This window comes from Hirundo rustica, chromosome 5, assembly GCF_015227805.2.
Source record: "Hirundo rustica isolate bHirRus1 chromosome 5, bHirRus1.pri.v3, whole genome shotgun sequence".
NCBI classification, from domain to species: Eukaryota; Metazoa; Chordata; class Aves; order Passeriformes; family Hirundinidae; genus Hirundo; species Hirundo rustica.
Window position 1 is genome coordinate 22,152,436 of NC_053454.1, and position 16,595 is coordinate 22,169,030.

Genomic DNA, 16,595 nt, shown 5'->3' on the forward strand with positions numbered 1-16,595 from the left:
AGTGTCTTTCAGTTTTTCATAACAGCAACCCGAGCCGGATTCCCCGCTCCGAGGAGGTTCCACCTAGCCCTCGGAGCCTTGGCAACGCTCAGCCTGAGTCTCCCAGTCGTTGGATGGCTGGTCCACCAACCGAACAACTACACCACCATCCGACAAGTGACCAACATCAAAAGGGAGACCAAGGACTGGCTGGGCGGACTGTCTTCTAATTGGGGAATCTCCGGTTGGGCTTCATCTATGATAAAACTGGGTTGCTGTGTTTGTTTGTTTCCTTACTTGTTATCCTTGCGTTCGGTGTACAAAAAAGATGTTGTATAATTTGGTTTCTGCCACCTCACACTCCCCCACAGTTAACTATGTCACCATGCCATCAGAAGAGGACCATGAGGAGGAAGGACTGGAGTTGGAAGAGGTGCTGGAGGGGACCCCAGAAGACGAAGAAAGAAATCCGGATGAAGAAGAGCATGAACTGGAGTACCCAACACAGCATCACTGACCTCCCTCCTCCGTTCCAGTCCCACTCCTCTTGAAAAAACAAAAAAGGGGGAGATGTGGTAGTGTGAGAATTGTTTTATTAAGTTATGAAGTTATTTTTGTAAGATTTTTAAGTTATTTTATAATGGTTTAGTTCACTGTATACCCCTGTGTTCTGCATTGGTTTTCCCTTCTGCATCTGTTGTTTTGTCTATTGTAAAACCCGACGTTTTCTGTCATTCATCCCTTCCCTGCACCTGTCGCTGTCAATCCCCGCCCCCCCCCTCCTCGTGGTCGCCTGCCTGCCACTCAGAGACCCTTCCCTGGCTTCTAGAATCCTCCGGGAAGGGTGCCAAGTGATAGGCTGGGGCCCGGGAGACCCCCTCCCCTCATTTTGTGATTGGTCCCCAGTCCCATGGTTCACACCCCCGGTTAACCCCCCCGATCCCTGTGACTGGCTGACCGGTTGTCACCACCCCTGTTTCCACCCCACTTTAAAAGCTCGTGCACGCCTGCCCCCAGGGTCTCTTCTGGGCTGTGGGTCAGAGAGTGCTGAGCCCCGTGCTGCCTCTCCCCCTGAATAAAATCCTGTTTAACTGAGCCCAGAGGAGTCCGCCTTTTGATTAGCTGCCGTGGGTTGCATACGCCATCTGCTGGCCGTCGCTGAGAGGGGAACCAAGACCCACAGGGAGGAGGTGGCTCACCCGACTTGCCACCCCGACCTCACCCGTTGCCGCGGTGCAAGAGACTGAGCTAGCCCGTGGCCGCGCTCATCAGCGCAAGGAACAGCACCGCGACAACAGGGAGTTACTTGGATGTTTATTTTAAAAATAGAAATATTGACAAGAAATACTTAATGGTCTTCAAATAAATAAGAAAATGCAATTAAGGAAAATAAAGTTGCTCAATACCTGAAGCAAAGATAGAAGTAATGGCTTCAAGTGAGAGAAGTGTAGATTTTATTCAGCCATAACTATGTCCATAATTAGGAAGTTTCATAGTGCACTGAACTTGCAAAGAAATACAGAGGATTTCTACTTGATTACAAAAGCTTCAGGAGTATCTGTCAGATTCTGTAAGAGCAATCATATTCCCTCCTCCTTACTCTTCACATTTTAATTCATCACTGAAACTATTGTCTAAAACACCCAAGATAACACTGCCCATGCCTATGTACAAAATTCAAATAAGTATTTCTACAGAACCATAGAAATTTAAAAATACCTACACTTGAGAAGAAATCCCTTTGGAAATTAAGGGGGTTTTGTCTATAACCAAGCCTCTCACCATTATACCAGGTGTTTAATGGCTGTAAACTTAACTCCTTGTTTTGCTGAAACTATATATGACTACTTCTTTTATAGGTAGCACAATAGCACTTGAACTTTCCTCTCCTCTGTCTTGAATATGAACACAGAATTATATATGAAGAGTACTGAGAATAGTCTAGATATAGCTAAAAATACTCATGTACAGATACAAGCACTTTTACACATATGATGCATCTACAAGTTCTTTCACACAGACAATGCATCTAAGGCAGAGCTTTTTCTACATGATTATCCAAACAGGTGTGCAGTGAAAAATCCTAAGAGGTAGGTCAACCAATGTCTATTGCCACAATTATGAAGAAAAAAGTAAAGCAAAAGGAAACACGGAGAAGGATCCCTCCTTCTCGGTAAGTTAGCACCTATACAAATGAAATGAGTGCTGTTCTGTTCTTTGAAGCTCTGGACTAAGCCATCTTGTACGTAACTTCACCCCAAAGTAAACCAGTATTTGTAGCATCTGTAAATCTTTAGCACAAAATGCAGTAAAACTGTGTCACACGCCTAGAACACATAACCACAAGAGCCAGTCACCAACCCAAGGTATATGTTAAAATTTAAGGATTCAGACAAAACAGAAAATCAAAGTATTATCCTCTTTAGCTGGTAACTCAAGCAAGCAATGTAGTCCTAGAAGTGGTCAGGAAACAAAGTCCTTTGAAAGCACATGCTTTTAGTTGCCTCAGGAAACATGCATTAAAATGAGGAATAATTACCTTTCAGGTTCAAAGACACTGCTATCTGCTACCATTGCCTTTAACACATCAGCATTTGCTGCAATGAGAATAAACAGAACTCTTCAAAAGTGAACAGTCCTAACTTTAGAAAAAAAACAACAAAATTCAAGTCCCTCAAAGAAATTTCATCTAAAAGAAAGATGACTGCATTATGTATCTCCAAAACAGCACAAGAGGAAACTGCAGAAAAAAATGTTAATTCTATGGGTAGTCTTAACATGAGCCACTAAAATTGCAGTTCATATTGCACTCAAAGCTCCACCCCAGTGCAAGCCATGAAACATAGCCATCTACACAAAACTATCCAACAAAGATCTCTCAACCACCTCACATGTTTAACCCAGCTTCAGATTAAAAACATCAGTTTAAGAGAGCTCTACAAAATGCAAATTCATTATCAGCCAAGAACTATCAATTGCCCACTTCTTATCAAAACACATGAATTACCTAATCCCAATCTCAAGGAAATATATACAAACTCAAAGCACTAATAGTCTTCAAAAAAAAAAAAACAACAAATAAACCCCAAACAATAGGAAAAAATCCCCTAACAGCAAAACCCAAAAATCCCCATATGCAAATCCAAAAACACTTTTCCAAAGGACTAGTCTCCATTCAGAGGTAACGCAAAGCCAGTTCAATGGTTAGAACTGATTTATACAAATGTAAAATTAAAATGCTGAAGGCTCTTGTTATATAAAAAACATCCAGTCTCCTAAACATTTTTTCTATTGGGCAAATACATTCTGACTAACCAAGCCTTCCATGGGGTGCTTAACTATGATTTTGTTTTCTCAGTCAATTTTTCCTTATTATCCTTTACTTCGGACACACATACAGATAACCTGTACAGAATTCAACATTAGTGCTATATACCAAATTGTCTCAGTTATGCACAAGCCTCTCATCAGACAAGAGCTGCAAGAATCACTTCAGGACAAGGAGTTTAATCTAGTCAAAACATAAAAGTTTCCACAGGCTTTAAACACTGCTACTAAGAAAGCAACACTGAGTTTTTACTTCACAAACAAAGCAAAAGCCTGAAGCAAAAAACCCCAAATACCTAAACAGTTAAAATATCTGAAAATGCAAGACCTGAATTTACCACACAAAACAATTTTCAAACAAGCAAGAAACTTCCCTATTGCCCTTGAAGTTACTCTTTATAAAGACAACTTCAAAGAGCTAAGAACGAACAAATTGGTTATTAAATGAAAGCACATGAACATACCATACATCAGACTTTCCGAAAAAACTTATTTTTTATAGAACACCACCACAAGGGGCTGCTAACTTCAATGTCACAATACTATACCTTCATTTTTCATGATGTAGTTAACAATTTGTCCCACAGTGTCACTATTCTCATGTATAGTTTCATTCATTTCTGTGCAAAGAAATAAATACGTTGTCAGTATCTTGGCCTTATGAATCAAGAACTGAACTATTTTAATTACAGATAATGATAAAAAAGTCACAACCAAAACCAAGCACACACCAAAAGAAACTACATTTTAAGAAAGAGGGAAGATCTTTGGTCACTATGGAGGGAAAGCTTAGATAAGACTTTACCATTCTTATTCAGTAAAAACTATGAACACAGGTTTATCATCTGTGCATCAGTCAAAACAAATTCAGCTAAGAATTAATTAAGCTCAGTATTTTCACAAACATACTTCAGAATTCCTTCTCTAGTTAGTAAGGAGGAGACAAACAAGACAGCAGGGAGGAATTCTAACAACAGGGAGGAAAAAAAACCAAACCAAACCATTAAGCTGTCTCAAATCACTACTCCAAAAAAAGGTACTATCGGCTTTTAGTATGAAGGGGATTCAATTTAAGAATTTCCCCACATCTACAAGGACATAATGATTAATTAATTAAAAACAAACAAACAAACTTTTGGAATAGAATGCACCTATTAACAATATTAAAAGCTTCCCTAAAATAACCTGCAAAAACTGAAGATGCAAAACAGTGAAGATGCAAAACTGTGCCCTTCCCTAATAATTACCATAATGCTTTATTTAAAAAAAAATGGGGTTGAGGCAAGTTTGATAGGCTAGACTCTAAATTCTTCTCTTAGGAAGTAAATTAGGGGCTTCCCCACTTCTGTACCCAGGCTTCATCTTAATACCTGCAACTCAGCAATGTAACTTAGAGGCAGCTAGTTCCTGCCACTGACACATAGGGGATGTCCCCGCTGCATTACCGCTCCCTGTTCGCTCAGGGGAACTAAGAGATCAGATATTGCACTCACTGCACAGCTGCCCCAGGCAGTTAATGCTCAAGAACACACTGACACATCATTACTGCACCACACGGGTCTACCCTTACCACAGAGCCACTGTAATGTGCACTCATTATAAACCTACTGAAAGAAATTAATTGAGAGAAAGGAAGAGGAGTATTTACAAGTGACTTTTGTTTTCACTTACATTTTACAAATGTTATACCATGTTACTATAGCCCTTCCCACATGGTAACTCCCATTTTTTCCCTCAAGTGAGAATAGACGGGAATAAGGAACAATAAAAACAAGGGCACAAATGAACTAACATTAGGGTAAAAACAATGGCATCTTTAAGACATTACATAAAACAGAATTAAGATATTCAGACCAAAGGCTTGGTTTTATACAGGGTAGATGAGAATGACAGCACAACAGGAACAAATTGATTCCAAAACACAGAAAATAAGATCTTAGGCTTTAAATGGCAGCTTTTTGCCACTTCTCAACTAGCACTGCATACACTAATACTTTGTTGTTAACAGCAAGCAGAATACAGAAAAATGATCTGGTGACTCCATCTGTGGAGCTGCAAACAAACATACTGATACTCTGATCCCTCTGTAAGCTCTTACTTGATGTTAGCAGGCTTGCATGGGAAAGCAGAACACTCCAGTTGACTGGCAAAGATCAAACCCCAAGTGACACAATAACAAAAATATTATTCTTAATACTGCTTTGATGTCAAATATAGACACAGAAATGACAGAAGTCTCACAATAAATTGTTTCATAGTAGTTGCAATGCACAGAAATTTGTTTATTAGACTTGATTACCTATTTTTTCATCAATTTTTTCTTCTTCTACTTCTTCAGCTTCTGTTGTACAACGATATCCTTTTTTCTTAAGGATATGGCAGATAAGAATTCCCAAGAGACCCATGATGAAGAAAACAGGAACCAAAGCAAAGGCAATATACTCTAGGTGTTCAGCCTTGCCATCATTGCCATCCACTTTAGTTGTCAAAGTAGTTGTCTGTAAGCCATGGCTTGACAAAACCCGCAGAACCTCTCGATCTATGTAAATCAATAAACACACGTATCACTATACACTGTAAATCACTTGAAAGAATTAAAAAAATTACAAGCAAGACCAAATCCCCACAGTACCTTCTGCAATGATGAGGACAACACATACTCTCCTGGCGAAGAACTTACACCAGAAACAGCAGATATTACCCCTTCACCAAACAATTACAAACATCTAACATCCAAAAAGCCTGAGCAATATTTCTTCAATATAACAGTGAAGAACCAACCATACTGTAGCCTGACAAGCTTGTAATCTCAAATAGAGGGCTCTCATATTTCACAGCCAAATAACACCACCATCGCTCCTTGTTCATATCTCAGAGGAAAATGCTATACCATTCCTCCAGTCCTAAGTTCATGCAAAATTACAAATAAAATGTGGAACCTTCCCTAATATGAGAGTTAATACAGGATTTAATATTGACCCTTGCACAGAAAAACTATCAGGTCTGAAAGAAATAGCCTTGATTTTTCTTTTTCTTTTGACAGTGGGAATTCTCAACAGAAAGAGTATCTATTCCTTGTTCATCAGATTAAGGTGGGCTTATTCTTTGTTTGCCTGAGATTTGGAAATCATTTTGTAGTTAAACTTGAAACAGGACATGAAAGAATTCCTTTTGCTTGCAAAGAATTAAAGTTGAAGCATTGTGACACACTATATCCACAATTAAGCACTTCTGTTTTATTTAAGTTATTAATTTCACAGATGTAAACTTCATGTTATAAACTGGGATTCTGACCTATCAAAAGTACAGAATATTTACATTAGAAGGGACAGTTGAAGCTCATCAGTTCAAATGCTGCTAAAAGCAGCACTGATTACATCAGGTTTTGTAGGTAAGCTAGAGCCAGATTATGAACATTCCACATTTCTGGACAATCTCTTCCAATATTAACACACTTGTATGTCCAGCATACACAAAGAAACTAAAAACTCAGTACTTTCTTGCGTATCAAATACAAAAGTATAAAAAGTTCAACAGCTCAGATAAATCCAAAATTACATGTTGCACACTCAAAACCTTGGCAAACCTTTAGAGCTTATACACATTCCCCACCCCATATAATAAAGACTTAAACATTACTATCCCAAACATGCATTTCTACCTTCTGTTCTTCTCTTCCACTCCAGCTGAAATCAATTTTTTTGAGTAGGAAATAATGACAACCAGATGGCGTTCGTTTTTTATCCATCTATCTCAAGGTATTTCCCATCCACTTGTATTGACATGGACAAGGAAATTCACCATTGTTCCATTCATTGAACTTTTTGAAGAATAGAAGAGTCAGCAGAAAACCATTTACATGAGAGGAACACTTTCACAACACGAATGTCTAGAATAATAATCCCTTCCTTTCAAAAATACAATTTAAAAAAAAAAAAAAAATTGAAGCCTCCACAAATTTGCAGAAAGAGCATTATTCCACAAACATCTCCTGCACTGGCTGCATAATTAAGTTGCATTTGAGAACCACCAGTAAGGTGACAGATAGCAAAGAGAAATTTGGTATTTACCCTAGTTTTCTTTATTCCTCTAGAAAGAGTAAACCTTTTATTTTAAAGTATTTCTTAATATTTCAGAACTGTCTTGAATTGTCAGTTTAGTAGTATGCAATACACAAGACTTGCTCGAAGTGGAAACAATGGAAATTATTTGAAATAACAATTGGTAAATCCCAATTAGCAACAAGAAAAAAAAAATGCATTAAGCATTTCGCTAAAATAATTTTCTAGGAAATAGCAGAAATACAGAAAAATTGAAAGAAGGGCAAACAAATTAATGAACAGATCTCAAAACTAAATGTTAAAGCAGAATCTCAGGATATTTGCTTTGGACAAAATCAGACAGTCAAGTTTGTTCCCAAAATCAAAAGAGAAAGCTATTCACTTTTAAGAGGCTAGCAATCCTACAGATGACTGTATGCAGAATTTACCAACATGTTACCTTCAGAAGCTCTAACATGCCTGAGTAGGACAACTGAAAAATATCTAAAATTTAACACTTGCAATTCTTTTATACTGCAAGGAAGACAGGAAAGAGTAAGGGATACAATCATATAACTGAGAAGGCTGACCTGATGCAGTTTATTTGCATTCTAAGATTTTATAATTCGTGCTTTAATATACCAAAATATAATTTCTTTTTTTTTCTAACTCATCAGGTAGCAACAGCCACAAAGCACACTAGATGATCAACAAAGTAGTTTCATTTACTTTCGAGGCAAGAAAAAAGCCGTAACACCACAAGTATTACTTGGATGACTAAAACCTCTCAGAATCTAAGAAATCCAACTGAAACAGCGTACATCACAAGCTCTTAAGGGTATTAATAAATAAGCACCTTTCATGTTGAAATATAAGACAATAAGCAGATACTCTGGATTTTGTTGCACTGTATCCATTTTAAGAAAGACCAGGAAACACCTCTCTACTATCAACAGCTACTTGCTAGTCAAGCTATTTTGTGGAAGGGTCACAAAATTTGTCCAACTCAACTTTTTGGGTTTTCTGCCTCTCTGTGGCAAGAGTGGCATGCATTGCCCAAACAAGTATGTATTTTCTCCATAACCATGGCAGGTAACTCCCACCAAACCTAGAGAGCAAGGGGGCCTTATCACATGGCTAGAGGTCCATGCCTCAGGCTTTCCAAGTAGTGGTCCACTGCAATTCTTCTAGATGCAAATCTGTTTTTTGAGGTCCCTTCCAATTCAGTTCTCTGCTACCCCACCCATCGTGCTCCTGATAGACTGTAGCTCTGAAAACAGCTTTAAACTGGATTACTGAAATAACCATGTTTTAAGAAAAAATGCAATAAAAGGTCTTTAGTTTTCAAGCAGTCGTTTTACTGAATTAGTAGCCTGAGGTCTGGCAAACTCCTCTATTAAGACAATCCACTGATTGAGTATGCTGAAGTGTGGAAATAACAATGAGCAGTAACAGCCAAGTGCATCCAGAACAAAGTTTCCCAGGGCCATTTTTGTAACATGGAGCCAGTCTTCAGATTATGCTCAAAAAATAAGGGCAGTAGCATTAATTATGCACAAAAAAAATTTTAACTCTGAGGGCAGTGTTCAAGGTTAGGTTGGATAAGGCCTTGAGCAACCTGGTCTCGTGGGAGGTGGTGCAAGGAGGGTTGGGACTGAACAATCTTTAAGGTCCCCTCCAACCCTCAGCATTCTCTGGCTCTATTTAAAAAAACATATAATGTCAAACATAATTATTCTTAAATCATCAACTTCAACCCCATCAGCTTGACATAGCTGCTGTGAACAGATACAATTTAACACCTTCACCACTCTCCAAAAGAGCAAACTGTCAGGAACCACTCGGGTTGAGATTTCCAGCCTACCTAATACGTAACACCTGTAAAAGCCTGCATGTCAAGAACCATGGGTTGAATTCTTTGTTTTCTTTCTTTTTCTTCCTACATAATCAGTTTTATGATTTAGTACTTCTGCTTGTAGACTGCCACGTGAAACACCAATGAAAAAACTCTCATTAGCTAAAACCTCACCTGCAATCAATAGGTGACAATAATCTTGACAAACACTCAAATAGATACAGCCTATACAAGTCGAAAGAAGAATTGTGCCTATACTGGCACTTTTTTAACTGACAGAAGAATATTGAAAATACCATAATTTATCAACTGAATACTCTGTAGCATAGATTAATAACTCTGTCTATTAATAGGGTTAAGGCATACCTAGTTCAAAACTAGGAAGGAAAACATAGAAGTATTTTTTCATTTAAAAATTTATTAAATTAACATGGATACTTCAGCATACAAGCTTATTTACATAGGCTTATGAGACTTTTCATTGGCTGTAATTAGGTACCTAAAAATTCAACTCTCCCCTTAAAATTCAACAAGAAACAAACATCAATAGTAAAACATTATATCAATAACATTTCTATAAAAGCAGATCATTTACACAAAGTCCCGAAGCTGCTTGATGCCATTCATCTTTTGTTCAGACACAAAAATTCACCAAAAGCAAAGCAAAAATATCCTAGAAGAAATTAACTTAGCTGGAATCAATACTTGGTGCTGTGTGACCTTGCAAGCAGAGCAAAGCACTCAGCTTTCATTATCAAAGACCGTACACAGAATGCCCTCAAAACCCTGAGCAATTGTGACATAATGCAAAGCCAAGCCTTGAGTACCTAAATGGGCAATACATTTTATGTCCCAAGTCACAGCTACATCATCCCCTGTTGTACATTTCCTATTCCCTTTCCCCAGAGGCACATTATGCTTATATCAGACTGTTGACAAGTTTACCTCATTCTTGTGATGTACGATGCTGCTTCTCAATGGTTTTAATCAGGCCATAGCAATCTTCCTTGACTTGAGTCAATTCATGAAAGAACTAATTTATTTCAGTGCTTCGCTGTCCTAATATTTTTATACACCAGTCACCGTATACCAGTCTACATATGAAAAGTACTTGAAGATGTCATCTAAATTAAATTATTTATGAGTGGTATTCAGCACATTTAGTGATGCTTAAGCTGTAAATGATAAATTGCATTCATGCTACTAATTCAGATCCCATGTACTCATTTGCTTAAAAATATATGAAAAGGATTAAAGTTGAATATTACCTGCCCTGACTTAATCCTTAGCTAAGAAGAAAAAAATAGTCAATCTCAGACAAGTCTTTTGATTCTAATCACTGTAACTCAGATACAAAGGTAGTGTTCTTCCACCTCAGCAACTGCTCAGGTCAATTTACAGGATCTTCAGGAATATAAGAGGAAGGAAGTTAGACAGATGGAAAAAAAGTCATGCTTCATTAAATTGCAATTTTTACATGGCATAGACAAAATTTTCATAAAGCACATGAGAAATTTCTAGAAATATTAAATCTTAATCCTATCTTGCTTAAAGTACAACTCAAATTCGTGAAAAACAAATCCTTTTAATAACCAAGATCAAAAGTTTAGTTCCTGTATTAGCAATATACAACTCAGCATTAAAATTATGCACTGTTGGTCTAAATCTCCTATACTAAATCTAAGTATAATCTACACCCATCTGATTACTTCAAGCACATTCCACTTGCTTTTGTATTGTTTAATTTACAGAAAGTGGCTCATAAACAACAATGTAATCTTCTCTCTGCTCTACTGGTAAAGAATCCCATTTACTTACTCTGGATTTTGCCCACTATGCCCGTGCCTTTTACCTTTTATGGCATGCCTTTTAAAAATGTTAACTTACAAGTTATGAATTTGAATATTTGAGAAATCTACCTGCTAAAAATAAGTACATATAGATTCACTATCTTGTCCATGAAGTTTAAGGAGTTACAAGATCATATTCCCTGCTTTTAAGCACGAAAATGAAACATAGATAGCAATCTCAAAGTATACAGAAACAAACTATTGTTGGCCTTCATGCTAATTAATATTTAAACAAATAATATATGATCACATACAACCTATTTAAGTACAAGACAAATGAAATGTTATGGTATGGCACATAATCTGCTCAAACATCTCAGTACAGCTGCAAAACACGCCTCAGTAGCAACATCAGCTTAGGCATTTCTCCCCTTTCTCATCATTAATGTGCCAGTCTATCCATCTGCAGGAAAAAGGGCCATCACTTAAGGTTCAAAATATTTAGAGAATATTTTGTATGTTTGTATGATGGGTTTTGGTTCTTTGGGGGGGCCTTTCTGGTGCTTTGTCTTTTCCCTTCTTTGGTACCTGGATCACTTGCGGTTCAATTCACTACACAGACCAACACACTGCTGCTAAAAGCATTGCTTAAGCTTATTGTGGCAATGCCACAAGGAGAAATGGTCAGGCAGCCTGCGACCCCAGCTTCCCCTGCAAGGAAAACACACCTGATGATGATACACAGTGCCCCATCCTCACCTGGTTCTAGAGGAAAGGTATTTTGAACTACATTAAACAGTAACACTTCCTACCTCCAGGACAGATATCAAAGGCAGATGGATCATAGAATGATTTGGATAGGAAAAGACTTTAAGGACTACGTAATCCCAACCCTGCCATCATTGGCTAGGACTCCTTTACTAGATGAGATTGCTTAATCTGGATGTGTTCTTTCATTCATAGCATTCATTTTAAGTAGCATTTAGCATAAAAGTTCTTTCACGTTAAATTACATGCTTTTAAATTCAGGCATAGAAATAAAAACTCCCTGTTTATTAGCTCAATTTCCTAAATACACACTAAATACCTCAATCTCAAGAATTTAAGAAACTAACTTTACTTTCAAAAACTTCAGTTGTAGTGACATTAATTCTATGCCAGCTTGTATATCCTAGCATTTCAGAAGGGGTGGATATTTCCTTAACAGAAAAGAGGTTCTAAATCAGTTGTATACTTTCATTCAGTACCTTCAATCTACTCAGAGATAAAGCATTCTATTAGAGCTGCAGTAGAGGTTTCTATTATCAAGTTGAATTTAACTTTTTTTAGATTCTTAATTCAGGTGCTTAGCAGGGAAATCATTTACTCTGAATGTATACAATCATGTATACATTTAACACACAACTTTAACTATTTTACCGATAGTAAATTTAACAAGAACAGTTGTATGTAACTCCAAAATAAATACACTTTTTACAAGATATCTGATTCAAATAGTATTTATCTATTGTGGACACTACAGTCAAATCACTTTTGCAAAAATAAGCAAATGAAATTACTAGCAATTTCAATCACAAGACAAAATATACCACTGCCCAAAACACACACTTAAAAAAAAGAATTAGGAAACATTTGGGCTTCTCTGCCTTACTAGTTAGGTGGTAGCTACAGAAGAGAGCAGGCAAACTAGAAAAGTCAGTAAAGAAGAGATTTTAAAAAGTTTGTTTTCTGAAGGGGAAAAAACTCTTAAGTGAAGAAAATCTATTCTCTACCATTTGCTTTGTCCATTGTTCAAAGAAATTGTACTTCAGGGAATATGCTTAAAGGGAATAACAAAGGAAAAACACCTATCATCGAAGAAGAACATTCAACACATTTGTGAATTCCGCTTAACTTCTAGCTTCCTTGTAGTAATCAGAACCTACAACCAGAAGTGAAATAAGCAGGAAGTGAGATGAGAAAAAGGAAGCCACATGATGAAGGAACATACTGACAACTAATGACACACTGCCAACTGCCTTAGAGGTTAAGCAGGGCTGATTAAGAATTTCTGTTAAGAACACACCTCAAAACCTTCATCAGATTTGTCAAAAGCAGTATTTCAAGAAAGTGACCAGAAGGATCAGCCACATTTCCTTAAAGCTCATTCTAAGAGCATCTACATTGTGAACAGCAACAGTAAGACTCAGGCAGCAAGACTCAGGCATGACCCACCTGAACTTAACACTAAACAGCATCCATGGTACCCAGCGTTGTGTTCACATCCAGAAAACACCAAGCTTTTCAGAGTAACTCAGGCTGGAGTCCTTACACCAGAGACAAAACCTCTGGCTCACTGAAGTCACTACAAAAATTTTGACTGGAGGCAAATTTTGCAGGAGGTCTGGAAAGAAAGCTTTTTACTGAGAGGTAAGTCTCCACCCTGACAAGTTCTTTACTAATGCCAGTTTTTTTTTTCTGAATTACACACCCTATCAACACATTCAGTAAACTTTCTGCAGAAAGTTTTAGACTGGCTTCTCTGACAGCCTGAGGGTAGGGTGGGGATTCAGAAAGGAGGTATCTGCTATGTAAGATAGGTCCTACTCACAGAAAAAAAAAAAAAAAAACTGCTCAAAGTATTACTGTATAATGCATATAAGACCCAACAAATTTGAGTGCTGAAATAATTTCAATAAGCACTGCAATTCCCTCATAGCCAGAGAGAGTTTGTTAAGAAGCAAAACGGAAGACCAAACCTAATCAACTGTCAGTCACCACACCATGAAGGCATCTAATATTATTTGGAATTTAAAAAAAAAAAAAAAAAACAGTATATAGAGCAGCTTTGTCCTGTTGAGAAAGGGAAAAATTTAAATATAAAGGGAAGTAAGATTTAGTCTGTTCTTTGTGCAACACAATATGTAGTTGATAATGCTGCATTAACCTATACAGAGACAAAAAAAGCTTATGGCTCACCATTTACCAGTACTAAATTGCAGTGCTTATGGTGTAATTGCTTTAGTCACTACTTGAGCAGCATATAGCTGCTATGGCAAAAATACACAGAACTGATGCTTTACATTTGTATTTCTGTTGGAAAAATTATTCCTTAAATTTTAGTTTTCAAATAAAACACACCCTGCAAACAGCTACAGTACATTTAACAAAGCACATTTCACCCGTACGGCCTTTAAAAAGCAACGAAATAAAATCCTTCCCGGACACATCAGCTATTTAGTGGTATTGCATATCATTGGTTAAATTTACAAGTGCAATCTGTATCTAGTGAGCAGCACTAAATAAGCGTCATCAAGCACATTATATCAATGAATTTATGCGCACTAACAACAATCCTCACTAGTTTACAGGAGTCAAAAAAAAAATTTAACCCAAACCAATGTATCTCTTATGCAAAGAGGTATACTGTGATCTTCAGATACAGAAGATACATTGACAGAAAGCATTAGCAAAACCCTGAGAAGAAAATTCTGTCATAGCTTTTGCATCTCTTGCTAGACTTGCCAACTTTTAGCCTGCCAAAGTACAATCCTATTCACCTAGATTCACAACTAAATTGCTGCTGTAGTTATTAAATCCTAAAAATGTGCATAGCATACCAAGAGTTCTCCACCCGACTTCAAGCTCAACAAAGCAATCCTGAGTATAAGCATTTGAAAAAAGTCTGTATAAACCTACATATACACACCCTTTCATTTACTAAAACACGTTTACAGCCTCTAGAAGACACTGCTAGTAGGTAAACTGTGGAGTAATCAGAGCATGTATAAACAGGCAGTAATATGCTGAAGTAACAGCCAAAGAGCAAATTGCTTTTTATCTGTTTTAAAATAATAATAATATATATATGGTCAGGATCAAGAAGAGAAGAAAAATGCACAATTTCTCTCCTCCTCCTACCTTTGCATAGAAAACCTCAGGTCCACAGCTGCTATCAGTTGATATAAATCTGAAATTCAAGGTGCCTAGTGGTACTTATTTCTTTCCACTCTCTTGAAGCAGTGGATGACAAGCCTTCCAATCCTCTTGCTTTCAGAAAATAAACAGCAGAGCTCAAACTCTTCTGACCAAGCTTCCCTGTACCAAGTAACATACAAATACACAAAAGGAAAGCCAGAAAGACAGGAAACATTTCTGGATTTATTCTTTGCTAGTAAGTATGGCCATCTTTACTGTTTCCATGAAGTTGAAAGTTTACTGTCAAACAAGCTGGTACACTCTTATGTCCTAGCTCCCAAAGCTAATATAGCTGATCAAGCTGAAAGTGGAAATGAGCATCAATTTTTAATACAAGCGTTTGAGCATCATGGGCAATGCACAAAAAGGGAAGGAAAAAAAAAAAAAAAAAAGCACTTCAGACTACACAAGCAACAAATTCGATTTAATCTGAGATTATTAGTCCCTTTAGTACCTTAACAGTTGTGGTTAGACATAAACAAAGAAACTGTCATTTTAAACTAACTTCCTCTGGTGATTGTATGTGTGCAAGGGCTCTTCAGAGCTCTCAAAGGTTACAGTCAACTTTTAATTTCCAAAACCTAAACGCTAAGCCAAGCTTAACCTCACAAGTGAGGGTAAAATAGAAACAATTCTTTAATGCACTTCCACCTTAAGAGCCATCCGATTCCAGTTAATCAACTACGGCAGAGTTGCAAGACTCGAGCTCGCACGGCTCATTATAGCTTTTGTAATTTTTTTTTTTTTTTCCCCTCGCCACTCCTGGCCATAAGCTACTCCATCCCCAGGCCGGGCTGTCGCGACAGCAAGCACCGTGCGATCGCGGGGGCACTCGCAGCCCGCCCGAGCGGGACCCGGCAGCGCCCGCCCCGAGCGCCGCCGCCGCGCTCCGCTGACAGGCGGGACAAGCTGGAGCCGCTGCGGAGCCTCGACCTCCTCCCAGCCCGCTCCCCCGGAGGGGAACGCTCCCCTGCCTCGCCGCTCTCCTCCCTCGTCCCCCGCAGGGAACTCGAATGCCGGGGACCCCGAGGAAACCGCGTCGGCCCCCGGCAGAAACAGCGGCAGCGGGGTCAGCCTAGACATCAGAGCGGCGAGTGAGGCCGTACGAGGTCACAGCCCGCGGAGCGGTGCAAGGACCGCCGGCGGAGAGCGAGGGGGTCGCGCATTGAAGCGTCCCACCGCGGCGAAGGACCGAGGCCGCAGCGACCCACCGAGAGCGGAGCTGTTGGCCAGCCACTCAGCCGTCGGGCCCAGCGATGGCGCAGTCGGCGGGATCCCGCCGGTCGCTGCTGGAGCCATTCCCGATGCTTGCCCGCGCTGCTCCGCGTTGGCAGCGGGACCGCTGCCTGCCTGCCCGGCCCAGCGGCGGCGGGGCGCGCCCTGCCCGCACGGCGCCTGCGCGGGGCCGCCGGCCCGGGGTGGTGCTGCCCCGCGGCGCCCGCCCTGCCGGAGCTGCGGTGGGGAAGCGCCGGGCCGCGGGGGCCGTGCCTGACCTTAGCGGAGGGCGAAGGCGCTTGTAGTGCACTCCTGCGGGGCTTGCCCCGAAGGCACCCACACGTTAGTTTAGTATTACAAGTCCCAGACGTGGTTTTCTGAGCCCGGCAACCGTAACGCTGGGGTGCAGCCAGGGGGCAAGATGGGCAAGAT

The 16,595-nt window shown here is 39.2% G+C and overlaps 1 protein-coding gene across 2 annotated transcripts in view; it reads right to left on the reverse strand.

The window, feature by feature from the left end:
* RELL1 (RELT like 1) overlaps nt 1-16,312 on the reverse strand; it is a 31,512-nt gene extending 15,200 nt beyond the window's left edge. The window contains exons 1-4 of one of the 2 annotated variants that reach the window (XR_005701079.1): nt 16,160-16,296; nt 5,606-5,845; nt 3,855-3,926; nt 2,519-2,576 (exon numbers count right to left, since the gene is read on the reverse strand). Coding sequence is in view for 1 of the 2 variants with exons in the window: in XM_040065477.2 (XP_039921411.1) it covers nt 2,519-2,576; nt 3,855-3,926; nt 5,606-5,845; nt 16,160-16,247 (458 nt within the window). In the remaining variant the exon portion in view is untranslated. Of the gene's footprint in view, nt 1-2,518; nt 2,577-3,854; nt 3,927-5,605; nt 5,846-16,159 lie in introns of both variants that reach the window. The other variant, XM_040065477.2, reaches the window with a different exon arrangement.
* Between the last annotated feature and the right edge of the window lie 283 nt (nt 16,313-16,595).